This window comes from Odontesthes bonariensis, chromosome 15 (genome assembly GCF_027942865.1).
Source record: "Odontesthes bonariensis isolate fOdoBon6 chromosome 15, fOdoBon6.hap1, whole genome shotgun sequence".
Taxonomy (NCBI): Eukaryota; Metazoa; Chordata; class Actinopteri; order Atheriniformes; family Atherinopsidae; genus Odontesthes; species Odontesthes bonariensis.
The window spans coordinates 24,654,759-24,671,270 of NC_134520.1; the positions used below are offsets into that span (position 1 = coordinate 24,654,759).

A 16,512-nucleotide genomic window follows, 5' to 3' on the forward strand; every position below is an offset into this window, starting at 1 on the left:
ATTGACCTATCTCCTTTGCCAGAGCTTCCGGATCAAGACAGACTACACATAGAGACATTTTACAAATGCGCAAGAATTATACAAAGTTGACCTAGTTGACCAAAATATGCACCTGTTGAAGTAACTGCTGAGTATCAGCTTACTTCATTTTAGGTGATTTTGAGGTTGATTTCATGAAAAGGGAGCAGAAAGGTCTCTTGACCTTCTTTGACAGATCCTGCGTTGAAATTAGATGATATGACGTGACATGTTCACGTCAGAGAACACAGCACAATTTAGGTCATTTTGTCTGTCTTTTACATTTTTTGTGCGTGATAAAGTTGTGTCTTGATAACTTTATCTTTGCTGGTGATGTAAGCTTTCTAAAGGCATCATCAGACTCAGATGAAAAACCTTGTAAATGATCAAATTATTATTATTCATGATAAAGGGTGTTTCATTTCTTGTATTTACATGGTCGTGTACATTTAAATTGTACGTAAAGCAATATTATTTGTGGATTGTATTCATTGTGTGGGTATCCATATGTTTTGAAGCAAAGCAGGAGATCATTATTTGCTTTTTTTTGGTCTTCTTTACATCTTTTGGGGATATAAACTAATCTTCACACTACAGCAGCTTTAGTTGTGCTACAGTTTTGCTCGGACCATGTTTCAGGGCACGCACACGGTAATTTCAAGCTAATCTCCTGGTTCTGAACGTTGTGCTTCTCTTACTCGTAGGCCACTTCCCGAACAAACCCTTGCCATCAGCAGGCACCTTGCCCTGGGTTCAGGGTATCATCTGCAACATCAACAACCCCTGCTTCCACCGCCCGACACCAGGGGAGATGCCAGGCCAAGTCGGCAACTTTGACAACTCCATGTAGGTAGACTGGAGGTAGAAACAGGCTTGGGTGTCAGGGGTGGTGCAGTCAGTATAATTAGTGTATTCTTTATATTTATATATTGATTTAATTTTTTAGAATAAAAATTGTTTGCATATTTGGCTCATTTAATCAAGTTTCATAACAGACTCTGTACTGCTACATTAGATTAGAAGTCCATAGACACACTTCAGTGTCCTTGAACTAATTTATCATGTTAACAGATTAGATTATTTATTATGTAGCTTTTGAACAAAAGTATCTAACTTACAGTGTAGGGTGTCACAAAGCGTAAAAGCCCGTACATGTGCAAACTCTTAGTTATTTGCAATACTTTACATGCTTCCATAACCCTTTAAAGAGCTGTTCTACCATATGGTAGAGCGCACTTTTCAAAGACTAAACTCTGAATTATTAAAAATTAACAGAAATTAACCCGCCTAACCATCTCTAAAACTTGGTTTAGATATTTAATGCTAACAAAATGCGTTATGATTTTAGTTTTTAAAAATCTCTTGCTTTTACAATAAAGTGTCACCTCAAACATTTGGGAAAAAAGCAACGATTCCGATTATTATTGCTCCAAGGAAACGAAAATATGCAAAGAAACACTTTTTATTTTGCTGTTTTTCTCTTTAAAGGGTTAAAGAAATGGTTTGACTTGTCGGAAAATATCGTCTTGCCAAGAATTAGATTAAGTTTGATACAGTTTGTAGGTTAAAAAAAAGAAGCTCAGCCTGGCGTAGACACTGAAAATAGCTGAAACAGTCGGTGCCGTCCTGCTCTGTCAGAGGGTAACAAAATGTTTATACCGGCCTTTAAAGTTAATTCACTAACACATCATTTCTTTTTTGTCAAAATCTGAAATAAAAAAACTATTTGTTGGGGTTTCTTGACTTCTTTAGACTGTTTCTTGGTCTTTAGGAAGTTGTTGTTTTCATTTAATTTCAGTTTCACAAATTAACTTGCGAATCAATCATTTACATTTCTTCGATTGATATATCAGTTGATTTAAGTTATTTCAAGATACGTGTATTGGCAATGAGACCAAAAGTTTATCTCTTATGAGTTTCCAGTTGAGGAATGATGGTCATATCTTTTTGGCTGACCGATGGTAACTTAACCGCACACATTTGTCCCAGTAAAGAGTCCTCTTGTTGTGTTTTCTCCTCCAGACTGTCACGTCTTTTCGTGGATGCTCAGACTATTCTGTCCTTCAGCGCAAACCGGAGCCACTCTAGCTCTCAGGACCTGATGAAGAATGTCCGGCTGCTGGGAGAGAGACTTGGATCCATGCCAAGTATTTATTTGAATCTTTTTCTGCACTGATCAGTGACACTTAAACATGGGAGGGTGGGTTATTAATACCAGTCAGAAGTTCGGACACGTCTATCCTTTTCTGTGGAAAGAGTAGGTGCGTCCAAACTCGAACTGGCACTGTTTGAAGTCAAGGTGTATGTGCAAGCTTGCTTCTTAGGAATAAGAATACATTCTGTTCATGAAACCAGTACAGTTGGAAATATATTGATAAATACATAAAATGTTGTTCCCACACTTGAGTAGAAACCAGTGGCTGATCTCTATAAATGGTTTAAACAGGTGTTGAGCGATAAGATGATTGTCTGTTGCTGTTGTTATGAAAGCACCACACACTGCTTGTTTAGTTTCTCCTTGTTGTGGTCAGATTAAGTTACACGGCTGTCCCTGACTGACAATGGAGTGAATGAAAGGCAGTTTTCAATGTGTGCGCTGCAAATCGAACATTTATGTCTGCTTAATCTAACAACCTCAGTCACTGATACCATACAGGTTCCACTTTGTAAAATCACATGTAGGATTTTTTGTGGTGCAGACGATTAGGAGGAAATGATAGCTGAAAAGTAATACATCGAAATGTGTAACTGTGGCTTGTATGAATCGTCTGCTCAGTTGATATTACGTGTTAATAGTATGTAATTGATACATGTCTGCACTTCAGGACAGGTAGTGTGCTGGCAGCTGTCAGCTGAAACAGTTACACCCTTTCTCCATCAGTCATCACTCAAGCTTGAAAACAGCAAAGTATTGGTGTCCATTAAGCAAACTAACCTGCAAACAGCTTTTGTTTTAAATGATGTTTTTGCAGTCGGCTTTTATATAGAATACAGTATGTTTTACTCATGACACTGAACGGTGCTGATCGTTGTGTTTTCACTGCAGCTCCCCCAATAAAAGAATCCCTGAGAGCCAATGAGACTTTCTCCAGCTTTCTCCTGACCAACACCAGCCTGACGCCTGCGTCCATGGACCAATTGATGAACGCTCGCCTAAATTTTCAGGTTCAAACCTTGTTTCTGAAACTCAAATAAGCATCCACTTGTGACGGTAGAGTACCGGCTTTAACCCCTGATAATTTGACTTTTGCTTGAAATTGATCGCGGTGTGTCACTTATGTCCCCTCCAGGCTACGTTGCCAGTAGCTCAGACGCCACTGAAGGTGTTGGTGTGCAACATGAGCTCGCTGGAAAAGTTGCTTACTGTAGACGGAGGAGCAGCCAACATGACTGATCTTCAGACTCAGCTGTGTGACCAACCAGCTGACGTCCTGCAGGAGGCTGAGCGCCTTTTCCTCACCCAGCTTGACTTGTCCAAGTTCCTCACAGTAGGTGCTGTCATGGAAATTCTCGTGAGATGGCTGGAAGCAGGCGGATGAAACTGTAACAAAGCACTTTTGCCTGCTTCCACCCAAATCGAATCAGTCTACAGGGAATCCAACATTTTCTCTGTTTACACACAATCAAACTTTTCTCCCTGACAGGCGGAACGTCTGATGGTCAGCGCTGGAGACCTCAGGCTCATCAATCAGGCTGTCACCTCGATTTCCGAGGAGCTGGCTGTACTCATGGGTGATGTAAGAACTTATATTGTGCCCATATTTTGCTAAATTATGTTTAACTGATAGATTAGACCCAATTGTTCTAAACTCCTCCATTAATAACAGACCAGATAATGTGGCTGATAGTTTAACGTTATGGTTCTATGCTTTCCTGTTAGTTTTCCTGTGTCTGTATTTTTGTGTTTTTCATATTTTCTGACTCACTACAATGTTTTTCTCTCGTCATTTCTGCCCCTCGTCTCCGTCTTCCATCAGCTCTCCTCCCTCTCTAGTTTCACAGAAATGAATGAAGCTCTGGATCTTCTATTGCCTGAAAATCGCAAAGCGCACCCCAGAGAAAGTTTCAGAGCCTTTTCAAAGATCATATGTGGCCATCCTAAGATTGGCGGCGAACGTGTCCCGTCACTTAACTGGTATGAAAACAATGACATCAAGTCTTTCTTGGGTAAAAACGGCACAGAGGACCTGGACCTGGACACCACCAACAACACAAGTAAGAGGCCAATGCGAAAAAGGTTATTCTTATCTTTGTAGACAAGTTTGTCGCAAGCAGGTTTTTAACCTTTCAGGTGGTTCAGATAACGCGATTTACAAGATTTTTGAGATTGCATGAACATGAGAGTCCACTGTCCAAGACTCAAAGCCATTTGTGGCGAAAATGCTAAAGTTGTGATCAACTGGCATCCTGTGGTTGGTTATGGGAAGGTTTTAGTTTTAACAGCGTTTATTATTTTATTGAAATGATTGACTCTGCATCTGATTGGTTAAAGTCATTCAACCATTTTTGAACTATTTTACAAACCTTATGTTATAGCAGGTTGCAAATGACCATAAATGGAAACATTCTATTACAAGACCAGAAATTAGGACGATGCTGCTGAGAATCACACCCCAGTTGTGTTGTGCTATTGTCTGACTTGTCCTGTTTGGTCGTTTCTTCGCCTCCTGCAGCTCCATTCTGTAGAAGTTTCATCCGAGGCCTGGAGTCCAACCCCCTGTCTCGCATCGTGTGGCGAGGAATCAAACCTCTGTTTATTGGAAAACTGTTGTACACACCAAACTCTCCTGCAGTACAGAAAGTCATGAAAGAGGTACCAAAGAACAAAACTCACAAACTCTCTTCTGATTTCACCTGACCTATAAGTTAACCATAAGTTAACTTTTAATCCACTAATGACACAAAGTAGAAATCCTCAAGACTGATCACAGGATTGAACACCAGCAAATTTGCTGGATGTTTGCAGACAAGTGCATTATATTTACCACTGACTTAAACAACTTAATGTTTCCAGGCTGTCACTTTATGCCACAAAAACATGCCTAATTTAACTCTTAAAACAAAGGACACCTGCATTGTTTTATTTGGTGTATTTGTGTCCGTGAAGGTGAATAAGACTTTTGAAGACATGCAGATTCTCCACGATCTCAGTGAAGCCTGGGAGGAGGTGGGACCACTAATCAAGAACTACATGGAGACCAGTGTGGAGATTCAGCTTCTGCAGGTGTGACTCACCTGCTGCTCTCCCACTTCATGACTGATGATTTTGTTATGACGCACTGGATGCTAGAAAAACTCTTTTAATATAGAGTACACTTCCTTTGTTTGTGTGTGTGTGTGTGTGTGTGTGTGTGTGTGTGTGTGTGTGTGTGTGTGTGTGTGTGTGTGTGTGTGTGTGTAAAACAGGATTTGCTAAGGCGTCCGGAGATTGCAGTACTGATCAACATGCGTTTGGAAAACACGCCTTGGACAGCCTCCCAGATTGTTCGTTTCCTGTCTACGCCCCCACCAGACACCCCAAGGAAGCAAGGGGCACCAGCTTCATGGATGGACCTCTACAATGATGTCGGAAACACCATCAACACTCTTGCACAAGTCACTGAGGTTATCCTCCTTCAACCTCTTATATTTTTTATTTAATGTTCCCCTCAAAATATGCAACAGAGTTTAACAAAAAAACAGTTTTCAAGTTGAACAAAATGCTGACAAAGACTGAATGATTGTAGACTGAATGATTGTAGACTGAATGATTATAGACTGAATGATTGTAGACTGAATGATTGTAGACTGAATGATTGTAGACTGAATGATTGTATACTGAATGATTGTAGACTGAATGATTGTAGACTGAATGATTATAGACTGAATGATTGTAGACTGAATGATTGTAGACTGAATGATTGTAGACTGAATGATTGTAGACTGAATGATTGTAGACTGAATGATTGTAGACCGAATGATTGTAGACTGAATGATTATAGACTGAATGATTGTAGACTGAATGATTGTAGACTGAATGATTATAGACTGAATGATTGTAGACTGAATGATTGTAGACTGAATGATTGTAGACCGAATGATTGTAGACTGAATGATTGTAGACTGAATGATTATAGACTGAATGATTGTAGACTGAATGATTGTAGACTGAATGATTGTAGACTGAATGATTATAGACTGAATGATTGTAGACTGAATGATTGTAGACTGAATGATTGTAGACTGAATGATTGTAGACTGAATGATTATAGACCGAATGATTGTAGACTGAATGATTGTAGACTGAATGATTATAGACTGAATGATTGTAGACTGAATGATTGTAGACTGAATGATTATAGACTGAATGATTGTAGACTGAATGATTGTAGACTGAATGATTATAGACTGAATGATTGTAGACTGAATGATTGTAGACTGAATGATTATAGACCGAATGATTGTAGACCGAATGATTGTAGACTGAATGATTGTAGACCGAATGATTGTAGACTGAATGATTATAGACCGAATGATTGTAGACTGAATGATTATAGACTGAATGATTGTAGACTGAATGATTGTAGACTGAATGATTGTAGACCGAATGATTGTAGACTGAATGATTGTAGACTGAATGATTATAGACTGAATGATTGTAGACTGAATGATTGTAGACTGAATGATTGTAGACTGAATGATTATAGACTGAATGATTGTAGACTGAATGATTGTAGACTGAATGATTGTAGACTGAATGATTGTAGACTGAATGATTATAGACCGAATGATTGTAGACTGAATGATTGTAGACTGAATGATTATAGACTGAATGATTGTAGACTGAATGATTGTAGACTGAATGATTATAGACTGAATGATTGTAGACTGAATGATTGTAGACTGAATGATTATAGACTGAATGATTGTAGACTGAATGATTGTAGACTGAATGATTGTAGACTGAATGATTATAGACCGAATGATTGTAGACCGAATGATTGTAGACTGAATGATTATAGACCGAATGATTGTAGACTGAATGATTATAGACTGAATGATTGTAGACCGAATGATTATAGACCAAATGATTGTAGACCAAATGATTGTAGACCAAATGATTGTAGACTGAATGATTGTAGACCGAATGATTATAGACCGAATGATTATAGACCGAATGATTGTAGACCGAATGATTGTAGACTGAATGATTGTAGACCGAATGATTATAGACCGAATGATTGTAGACCGAATGATTGTAGACCGAATGATTGTAGACCGAATGATTATAGACTGAATGATTGTAGACTGAATGATTGTAGACTGAATGATTGTAGACTGAATGATTGTAGACTGAATGATTATAGACTGAATGATTATAGACTGAATGATTGTAGACTGAATGATTGTAGACTGAATGATTGTAGACTGAATGATTGTAGACTGAATGATTATAGACTGAATGATTATAGACTGAATGATTGTAGACTGAATGATTGTAGACTGAATGATTGTAGACTGAATGATTGTAGACTGAATGATTGTAGACTGAATGATTATAGACTGAATGATTATAGACTGAATGATTGTAGACTGAATGATTGTAGACTGAATGATTGTAGACTGAATGATTATAGACTGAATGATTGTAGACCGAATGATTATAGACTGAATGATTATAGACTGACTAATTGTAGACTGAATGATTATAGAATGAATGTGAACTTTGTTGTTGTTGTTTTTTTCTTTTCTGGCTGTTTCTGTTGTAGATTTTCTAGATGTTTGGTGTGAAAAACAATAATAGATCAGAAATATTAGATAAGTGAGTGATGAATCCTGGTTACAGTTAAAGCAATACTATGTAACATTTCTACCTTAAAATAACAGCTTGAAAAAAATTGTGCGGCTAGAATGAGTTTTAATATTACGATTGGCCTGTCTCCTATGCCCTTCGGGGGTCTGAGTTGGAAAAACTGCGCTATGTAACTTTGTTGGACCGGCCCGGGAGCTGAGCGGAAGTACTTCGACTTGCTTTCTGGCACACCTACCGCAACAACAAATAGACCCCTCTCACGCTCCCAGGTACATTTGATTACTCTTACCTTCTCGGTCGACATAGCTTGCACCTTCTGACTCCTCGCCGGTTCGTCAACAAACGTGAAACGTGAAAGCGAAAGGGTGTTGTATTTACGACAGTGTAACCGTACATTACCTCCAAGCCTGTAGGGGGAGCTCCATAAGGGGCTTTTTGAGAAGTTACATTGTATTGCTTTAACAGGTAAATGCTCAACATATCATCCTCCAGTCTTTTACAATCTCGTCCTCTTCCTCAGTGTTTCTCCCTGAACAAACTGGAGGGGTACGACACGGAGGGTCACCTGATTGACAGAGCTCTGGAGCTGTTGGAGGACAGACACTTCTGGGCGGGTGTGGTTTTCATGGTGCCCAACACATCCTCAACTGAGCTACCGCCCCACGTCACCTACAAGATCCGAATGGATATTGATGATGTGACCCGGACCAATAAGATAAAGGACAGGTACTGAGGAGTCATTCTCTTCTATTTTAGGAGTATCAATAGATCTTTCCATTTTAATTATGGGAAGGCAGCTTCTGTTTTATGCCTCTGAGCACCTTTCTGTGCAGGATGGTCTTTGCTTTAGTTGAATGTCCTTAAGCTTTCTCTGAGAACTCGAGGCTTCCATAAAGACAGCATTAGAGCATTTTGAGGAAGCTAAACCAAATGATTAAGATTTTTAGGTTTTTGAAAGTTCATGTACGTCTTGTCTTGTTTTCAGGTTTTGGGATCCTGGACCATCTGCTGACCCGTTTAATGATATGCGCTACATTTGGGGCGGTTTTGTCTACATTCAGGACCTGGTGGATAAAGCTGTGAGCAGCCTGCTTACTGGAGTTAAACAGACTACCGGAATATACATCCAGCAGATGCCTTACCCCTGCTATGTGGACGATGTGTGAGTGATGGATTCTGTTGTAAACTGCGCTCACGGTCATAATGCCGTCGAGCTGCTTTCAGACACCTCGTTTTATCTCTCTCTCGTCTGAAAATGTGGTTCTTTGAAGTTTAATGGTGGGATCAAATGTTGAGATAGAAATAACTCCATGTTATGCCAGTGTTTTTATTTTCTTATTCTTTCTGTTGGTATCAGAGGGTTGTGGAAAGTTTAGTGGAGAGAATAGTTTTAGCCTATATTAAATCATTTGGTTTAAAACCAGTTCAAATGTGCACTTTTTTGATCACACTTACACTCAGCGAGAGGGAGGCAACACAGACTGGGAACCTCTTAAGAAGGACTGGGCTTTAATTGTGAACTGATTAACAAAATGAAGACGTGAACTGTGTCATTATTCAGCATCAGCTCACATATTAAAATGGTGGTTTCCTCTCAAACAGTTTTCTTCGAGTGCTGAATCGCTCCCTGCCTCTGTTCATGACCCTGGCCTGGATCTACTCTGTGGCTATGATCATCAAAGGTGTGGTGTACGAGAAGGAGGCGAGGCTGAAGGAAACCATGAGGATTATGGGTCTGGGTACAGGAACGCTGTGGTTCAGCTGGTTCATCAGCAGCTTGGTTCCTTTCTTGATTTCTGCAGCGCTTCTTATTGCTCTGCTCAAGGTGGGATGACCACTCATTCAACTCGGTTATGTGTTAAAGGACAAATACTAAACTGCAACACAACATGAGCACAGCTGTGTGAATTCAGTCACCCAACTGATAATCTTTCTCTCTCTTTTTCTCAGTGGGGTGACATACTGCCATACAGCGACCCAACCGTTGTCTTCTTTTTCCTCATGGCTTTTGCCACTGCTACCATCATGCAGTGTTTCCTCATCAGCACGTTCTTCTCCAAGGCCAACCTGGCTGCTGCCTGCGGAGGGCTCATCTACTTCAGTTTCTATCTACCTTACGTGCTGTGTGTCGCCTGGAGAGACCACCTCAATTCTACGCACCGAATCTTGGCTGTGAGTAAACTATGGCTGCAAATGTTTCACAACGAATAACTAAAGTACATCTGACACTTTTGGAGCAGTCCTGTTCACGTGAAATAAAACCCGGAAGTTTAAAAAGAACCTCGATGAATGGCTGAGTTCAATGCTTCACAGCATGTAACGGTTTATCTTTCAGAGTTTCTTGTCCCCGGTGGCCTTTGGCTTTGGCTGCGATTATTTCTCTCAGTATGAGGAGCAAGGTGTCGGTATCCAGTGGTACAACCTCCGGGTCAGCCCTGTAGAAGGAGACCGATACAGCTTCACGACTTCTATAATGATGCTTTATGCGGATGCCTTTCTCTATGCCATCGCTGCCTGGTACATCGAAGCCGTTTTTCCCGGTATGACAATTTGGGATTTATCTTTCTGTGAATGGCTGCTGTGATTGCTAGATGAGGATAATCTCCTGCCCTGTGTACAAAACCACAAATTTTGGTTTGACTGGCACTTTCAACTGGGGTTTTTTTTTCTCAGAAGAGCCAACAAGTGTAGTGGAGATTCCTACGTTATCATAGTTTCAGCTTTACAGTGTCGTGATCAGTGGGGTTTCAGGGACAGCAACAACCTAAAAGGAGAATGCTATACTTCAAACATGTATCTTTAGTTTTGTGGATGCATGTTTTTCTTTGCACTAGGTGACTATGGGGTCCCCAGGCCTTGGTACTTCATTTTTCAGTTCAACTACTGGGGTGGAGTTCCTCTTGAAGTCGGCATGCCGATCCCACCAGCACCCACGGACCAGGATGAAGGTACGAGAGGCTGCTGCTCATTACCTGTTATGTCCAGTTAAAAACTTTTTTGTTATTGTCGTCTTCAGGAAGAATCCTATCTAAAAAAAATGTTTTCATTTATTTCACTTTTATTTATGTGGAGCCAAAATGTCACAATAGAAGTCATCTCATTGCACTTTCATCATTATTTTGCTGTTAGATAAAAAAAAAAAAAAAAGAAAAAAAAAAAACAAACCTGGTAAGCACTTGGTCACATTTGAGAGGAAAGAGCTCAGTTCTAATTGTTGTCTTCACCTTTGCTCTTCTTACCTCTTAAAAGACCATTCTGGCAGTTTTCTAAGCTTAAGACCATTAAGTGCAAATTAGGGTAACAAGCTGAGACTATAAGCCCATTAATTAACAAGGTTTGAGAAAAGAAGACAACTAAAATTCAATTTGAGATATCAGCCCAGACCTCAGATTGTTTTGTTGAGTTATGACCATATTAATAACTGATCTTAGTAATCAGTTATTAATATTAGTCTAATTAATATTAATAATATATTAATATTAGTAATTAGTCTCATATGTGTGTCAGTTTTTATCCCCATTTATGTGCTTTATATTGTCTGTCTATGTCTGTATTTAGATAACATTGAGTCAGAGCCCATTAATATGATCCTTGGCGTGAACATCAGAAATCTGGTGAAAATCTACAAGAAGGGAGGGAAGGTTGCCGTCAACCATCTCAACCTGAAGTTCTACGAGGGGCAGATCACCTCTTTTCTCGGCCACAACGGAGCCGGCAAAACCACCACCATGTAAGAGATCCAGACTGAAAGTTATCTTGAAAATCACCCTCTGCAGTGTAACTCAGTCTCTGTTAAATGACTGCCAGTATACGTGGGATCATATACGTAGTCTATATAAACATCTTTAGTGTGCAAGTGCTATTGTCGGAAATTACGGTGACAATGGCTTGTTACAGTTTACCAGGAATGAGTTCATAATTTCTTTACATGTAAAAGGTGTTGTAATAAGATATTTCTCTGACTGTGTTTGACATTTGTCAGTTCTGTGCTGACTGGCCTGTTTCCGCCCACCTCTGGGACCATGTACATCAAGGGGATGGACATTCGCTATGACATGGACATCATCAGGAGGACTCTGGGAGTTTGTCCACAGCACAATGTCCTGTTCGATATGTAAGGCTCAAAATCCTGTGTAAAAGGCAGTGATTATGTGCTTTGTTGTGCTAAAGATTTGATTTTAAGTTAACAGAAATGGCCATTTTTACCTCTTCCTTTCTGCACTCGTGAAGCCGTAAAGCCAAAGTGAAATTTAATTCATTTCAATTTGTGCAAATTTATTGATCAAAAGTTGAAGTCACTCATTTGCAAAATAATTCAGACTCTTTGCCTTGTGTGCCTGGTGAGCAGTGACATGGTGACGGGTCAAAATTGTGAGAATGAATGATGAATGCAGCCAAATACAGAGACGTACTTGAGGAGTGCATGTTACCTGAAACCAAAGTGGTGTTGCATGTTTTAGCACAACAAGGAAAGGAAACAGAGAGTCATAACAATGCTGTCCTGGCTTCAGGACCATTGTCTGACCAACATTGTTTGACGCTACCAAAGCCCTGAAGATGGCAGCTTACAGATTCTTGCCATCCAATCTGCTTGAGCTTTGAGTCTGCCAGGAAGAATGAGATAAAATGCCCAAATCGAGAAGGCGATACTATAATTGTTATGAAAGGGCCCAGTTAAGGATCTGTACACTGTTTTAAATGTGTGTTACGTATCGAAAAACCACGTTATTTTGCAAAAAGTTAGTGCAAAAACTTCAGTTAAAGTTTGAGCTGGCAAAAATATTAAGTGGTCAATCTTTTAATTCATCCGTATTTAAAGGAATAGTACATCTTAAACCGATTTTTCTTTATATTTAAGTATCTTTCTCTCACCATCAGACTAACAGTGGAGGAGCACGTGTGGTTTTATGGCTGTCTAAAGGGTTTGTCTGAAGAAAAGTTGAAGGCTGAACTTGACATTTTGCTGGAGGATGTCGGCCTGTTGCACAAACGGCACGAGCAGACCAAAAACCTGTCTGGTAAAGCCACTAGTTTGGATTCAGTGTGTGCATGTACACTCAGGTCATTTGTTTTCTTTTTCAAATTTGAAATGTTCTCTCTGTCTGCATGTCTGTCTGATAGGAGGCATGCAGAGGAAGCTGTCTGTGGCCATAGCGTTTGTTGGAGGCTCAAAGGTGGTTGTCCTGGATGAGCCCACAGCTGGTGTTGACCCTTACTCCCGCAGAGGGATTTGGGATCTGCTGCTGAAATACCGCAAAGGTGTTGTGGAACATTGAATCTCATTAAGTTCTCTGAGTGGTAGGATGAGAGGAAATAACTATTTAAATAGCCAGAAGAAAGAGAGACCTTGTGAAACAATAAGTATGTATACATTACACTTTTTAAAAAAGAATTTATTGTGTTAGTCCGACCAACACCAGACATTGGAAATGCATGTAAAAATGTTAGCCTGACCGAAATCGTACGAAGTCGAAGCTCTGAAAGCCAGACTAACACACCGAGATAATGCAGCAGGGGATCAAATTCCTCCGCATATATAAACTCAACAAGGCTTAAACAGACTTAAGCACTCACGCTGGATCGAAAGGTTAATCTTTTTTTGCATTTATTTTTTTTTGGTGAGAACATTTAAGCTTAAGTGTATATTAAAACAGCCAAATTCTCAACAAAGATTCTCTCGTTCATATTTTTCTTGAGTCAGATGGCCGAACGCTTCAGAAATTGTGATGCGGTAAGACTATGTGTCATCCTGCGATCGCTTAAAGCAAATACTGATTTTATAACCGCACAGTCATCTGACAAAATCAACATTCAATCAACTTAAAGACTATGTATGTGCACTGAAAACATCTATATTGACATGTGCAGAGATCTCACACAGAGAAAGTTAGAAGTAACAGAATATCTTGAACGTTTCTTCGCACAGTCCACCGTCTCAGTTTCAGACATTCTCTGTTTACTGATTTGATTTCAGGACAATAGTCCAATTAGATGGCAAACTAAAGCTTTAACTGTAGCTCAGCTCAACTGTTCATTTAAACGTACTGAATGAGTTCATGTAAATCGAAAGGCATGTCAGACTGTTTTGGGGTGACAACTTTGTACCTTTCTATGTCTTGCTGACTTAAAATGTTTTGTGATTGCATGTTTCACAAGAGTGTTCATAAGAAATTGTAAGAATCCCACCTACACCTGAAATAAATGACCAAAAATGAGCCTGGCGAAATATACAAATGTAAAAGTAATCATCAAAACATGTGGCTTTGTGTGTCTTTCTGGATCAGACCGGACCATCATCTTATCTACTCACTACATGGATGAGGCGGAGCTGCTAGGTGACAGGATCGCAATCATCTCCAAGGGTAAGCTCTGCTGCTACGGATCACCACTCTTCCTGAAATCTCGGCTGGGATCTGGCTACTACCTGACTGTGGTGAAGAGGGAAGAAATGAACACCAGCACTCCCAGTAATTCTAGTATCTGCACCAGTGCCAGCACCAGCACCAACAAGCTGCCTGCACTAGTCAAGGTTGGCTTATGATTTTAAAGTTTTAGTAGAAAACCCACCTAGAAGTGGTTAGTATGCTTCTTTTTAGTTTAGTTGGGTGTCGGGTATTAAAAACAGTGCAGTCAAACAACACAAGGATAAAAAAGCAAAAATTTGAGTGTGGGGTGGACAGTTACTGACTCTGCAAACTCTGCTGTTTCAGGACAGTGAGTCATCCTTGAGCGAAGACACTGGACTTGGAAGTGAGGCGAGCAACTCGTGTGAGTTTTTATCAAACTCATCGCTGTGTACTGTGCTGCCTCAGAGTGAGAAAAGCGTTTGATTCATTCACACAATAATCGCTTTAACACAAGACTGATATTTTCCACGGCAGGCCTGGCAGCTTTGCTCTCTCTGGTGCAGCAGTTCATCCCTGGCGCGAGGCTCGTGGAGGATTCTAAACGAGAGGCGGTGATCAACGTGCCGCAGGCAGCTGCCAAAGACGGCAGCCTGGCTGTCTTCTTGTCTAAATTAGACCAGAGGCTTCCCGAGCTGGGCCTCAGCAGCTACGGCCTGTCAGACAGCTCGCTGGAGGAGGTGAGTTACAGTTATGAACATGTGAAAATGTGAAAATCAGACCGTTGCATGTGTATGATACCGCCTAAGGGTTTGATAAAGGTCAAATGAAAACTACCAAGGGGAGGAGGTGACGTTTAAAGTGTTTAGCGGAAGCAATTCTCAAGTTTTGAAAAGTAGGGTTGATCAAATTCAACAGTACTGATGATAAAGTCAGAACAAGAGAAGAAGTGACATTTGACACATGACACAGCAATTGATTTCATAAAATATACAGAACTGAAAATATTATTCTATGTATTCTATGTAAAATGTGAATTAAAAACAGAATGCAATGATTTGCACGTCTCATAAACCAAGATTTTATTCACCATAGATCATTGAAAATGAGACAAATTAACTATTTAATGAAAAATATTAGCTCATTTTGAATTGCATGGCAGCAACACATCTCAAAAATGATGTGACAGGGGCAACGAAAGGCTGGAAAAGTAAGTGGTACTCAAAAGAAAGGACTAAACACTGGAGATTTTTCTGAAAAAGTCTGGAAATGAGGCTCTTTATTGCATTGTATCTGTATGTATCCAAAATAGCGAGGAGCAAGTGCAAAGCAGCATACAAGTCAGAAGAAAGGACAAACTATAGAACATGATATCATCAAACGATTCTGAGAATCTGGAGACCTCTCTGTGGGCAAAGGATGTGGCTGAAAATCAATATTGGATGTCCATGATGTTCAAGCCCTCAGGCAGCACTGCATTAAAAACAAACATGATTCTGTCATGGAAATCACTGCATGGCCTCAGAAACGCTTCCAGGAATCATTGTCTGTGAACACAGTTCACCGTGCCGTCCACAAATGCAGTTTTAAGCTCTTATCGCGCAGAGAAGAAGCATGATCCACGGACGCCACGCACAAGTCTTCTCTGGGTCTTATTTAAAAGGGACTGAGGGAAAGTAGGAAATTGCTCTGTGGTCAGACAGACAATATTTAAATATTTGGAAATCATGCATGCCAAGTCCTCTAGACTGAGGGCGAGACAGACCATCCAGCTTTTTAATAGCTCAGTTTAAAAGCCTGCACATCTGATGGTATGAGGGTGCATTAGTGCCTATGGACTGGGCAACTTACCCATCTAGGAAGGCACCATCAATGCTGAAAGGTATTTACAGGTCTTAGATCAGCTTTTCCCTGTTAAAATAAATTGGAGCATCACGAAACGCAAAATATGACAAAGAAGACTCAGGACTGTTGATCAGCTAGAATCCTGTATCAGATTATAATGGGACGAAGTTCTGCTCCCAGAAGTTCAACAACTGATCTCCTGAGTTCCCAGATTTTTGTCATTAAAAGAATGGGGATGCTACACAGTGGTAAACATGATCCTGTCCCAACATTTCTGAGTCATGTCGCTGCCATCAGATTTGATATTTGCTCATTTTTTTTCTTCTGAAATTAAATTATTCCTCTTTCCACATGATGTTTTCTGTTTTATTGTGGTTTATGATTTTAAAAATCCTTGCACTCTGTTTTTATTTACATTTCTACGCAGCGCCCCACCTTTTTTCGAATCAGTTTTGTATTTGAAACAAATTCTACAGGGATAGCCAGTATAATGTTAGCAGGATATAAAAGTAA

The 16,512-nt window shown here is 40.0% G+C and overlaps 1 protein-coding gene across 2 annotated transcripts in view; it reads left to right on the plus strand.

Moving 5' to 3' along the window:
* The window catches only part of abca7 (ATP-binding cassette, sub-family A (ABC1), member 7), a 31,931-nt gene that overhangs the window by 1,827 nt on the left and 13,592 nt on the right, over positions 1-16,512 (plus strand). For both annotated transcript variants that reach the window (XM_075485642.1, XM_075485643.1), the window contains exons 4-25: positions 723-864; positions 2,041-2,165; positions 3,065-3,183; positions 3,309-3,506; positions 3,663-3,755; positions 3,996-4,233; positions 4,692-4,831; positions 5,126-5,242; positions 5,425-5,622; positions 8,331-8,536; positions 8,796-8,972; positions 9,413-9,635; positions 9,761-9,982; positions 10,146-10,350; positions 10,645-10,758; positions 11,369-11,540; positions 11,793-11,924; positions 12,689-12,828; positions 12,932-13,069; positions 14,095-14,339; positions 14,521-14,578; positions 14,692-14,894. In XM_075485642.1, the coding sequence (XP_075341757.1) occupies positions 723-864; positions 2,041-2,165; positions 3,065-3,183; positions 3,309-3,506; positions 3,663-3,755; positions 3,996-4,233; positions 4,692-4,831; positions 5,126-5,242; positions 5,425-5,622; positions 8,331-8,536; positions 8,796-8,972; positions 9,413-9,635; positions 9,761-9,982; positions 10,146-10,350; positions 10,645-10,758; positions 11,369-11,540; positions 11,793-11,924; positions 12,689-12,828; positions 12,932-13,069; positions 14,095-14,339; positions 14,521-14,578; positions 14,692-14,894 (3,605 nt within the window). The remainder of the gene's footprint in view (positions 1-722; positions 865-2,040; positions 2,166-3,064; positions 3,184-3,308; positions 3,507-3,662; positions 3,756-3,995; positions 4,234-4,691; positions 4,832-5,125; positions 5,243-5,424; positions 5,623-8,330; positions 8,537-8,795; positions 8,973-9,412; positions 9,636-9,760; positions 9,983-10,145; positions 10,351-10,644; positions 10,759-11,368; positions 11,541-11,792; positions 11,925-12,688; positions 12,829-12,931; positions 13,070-14,094; positions 14,340-14,520; positions 14,579-14,691; positions 14,895-16,512) is intronic.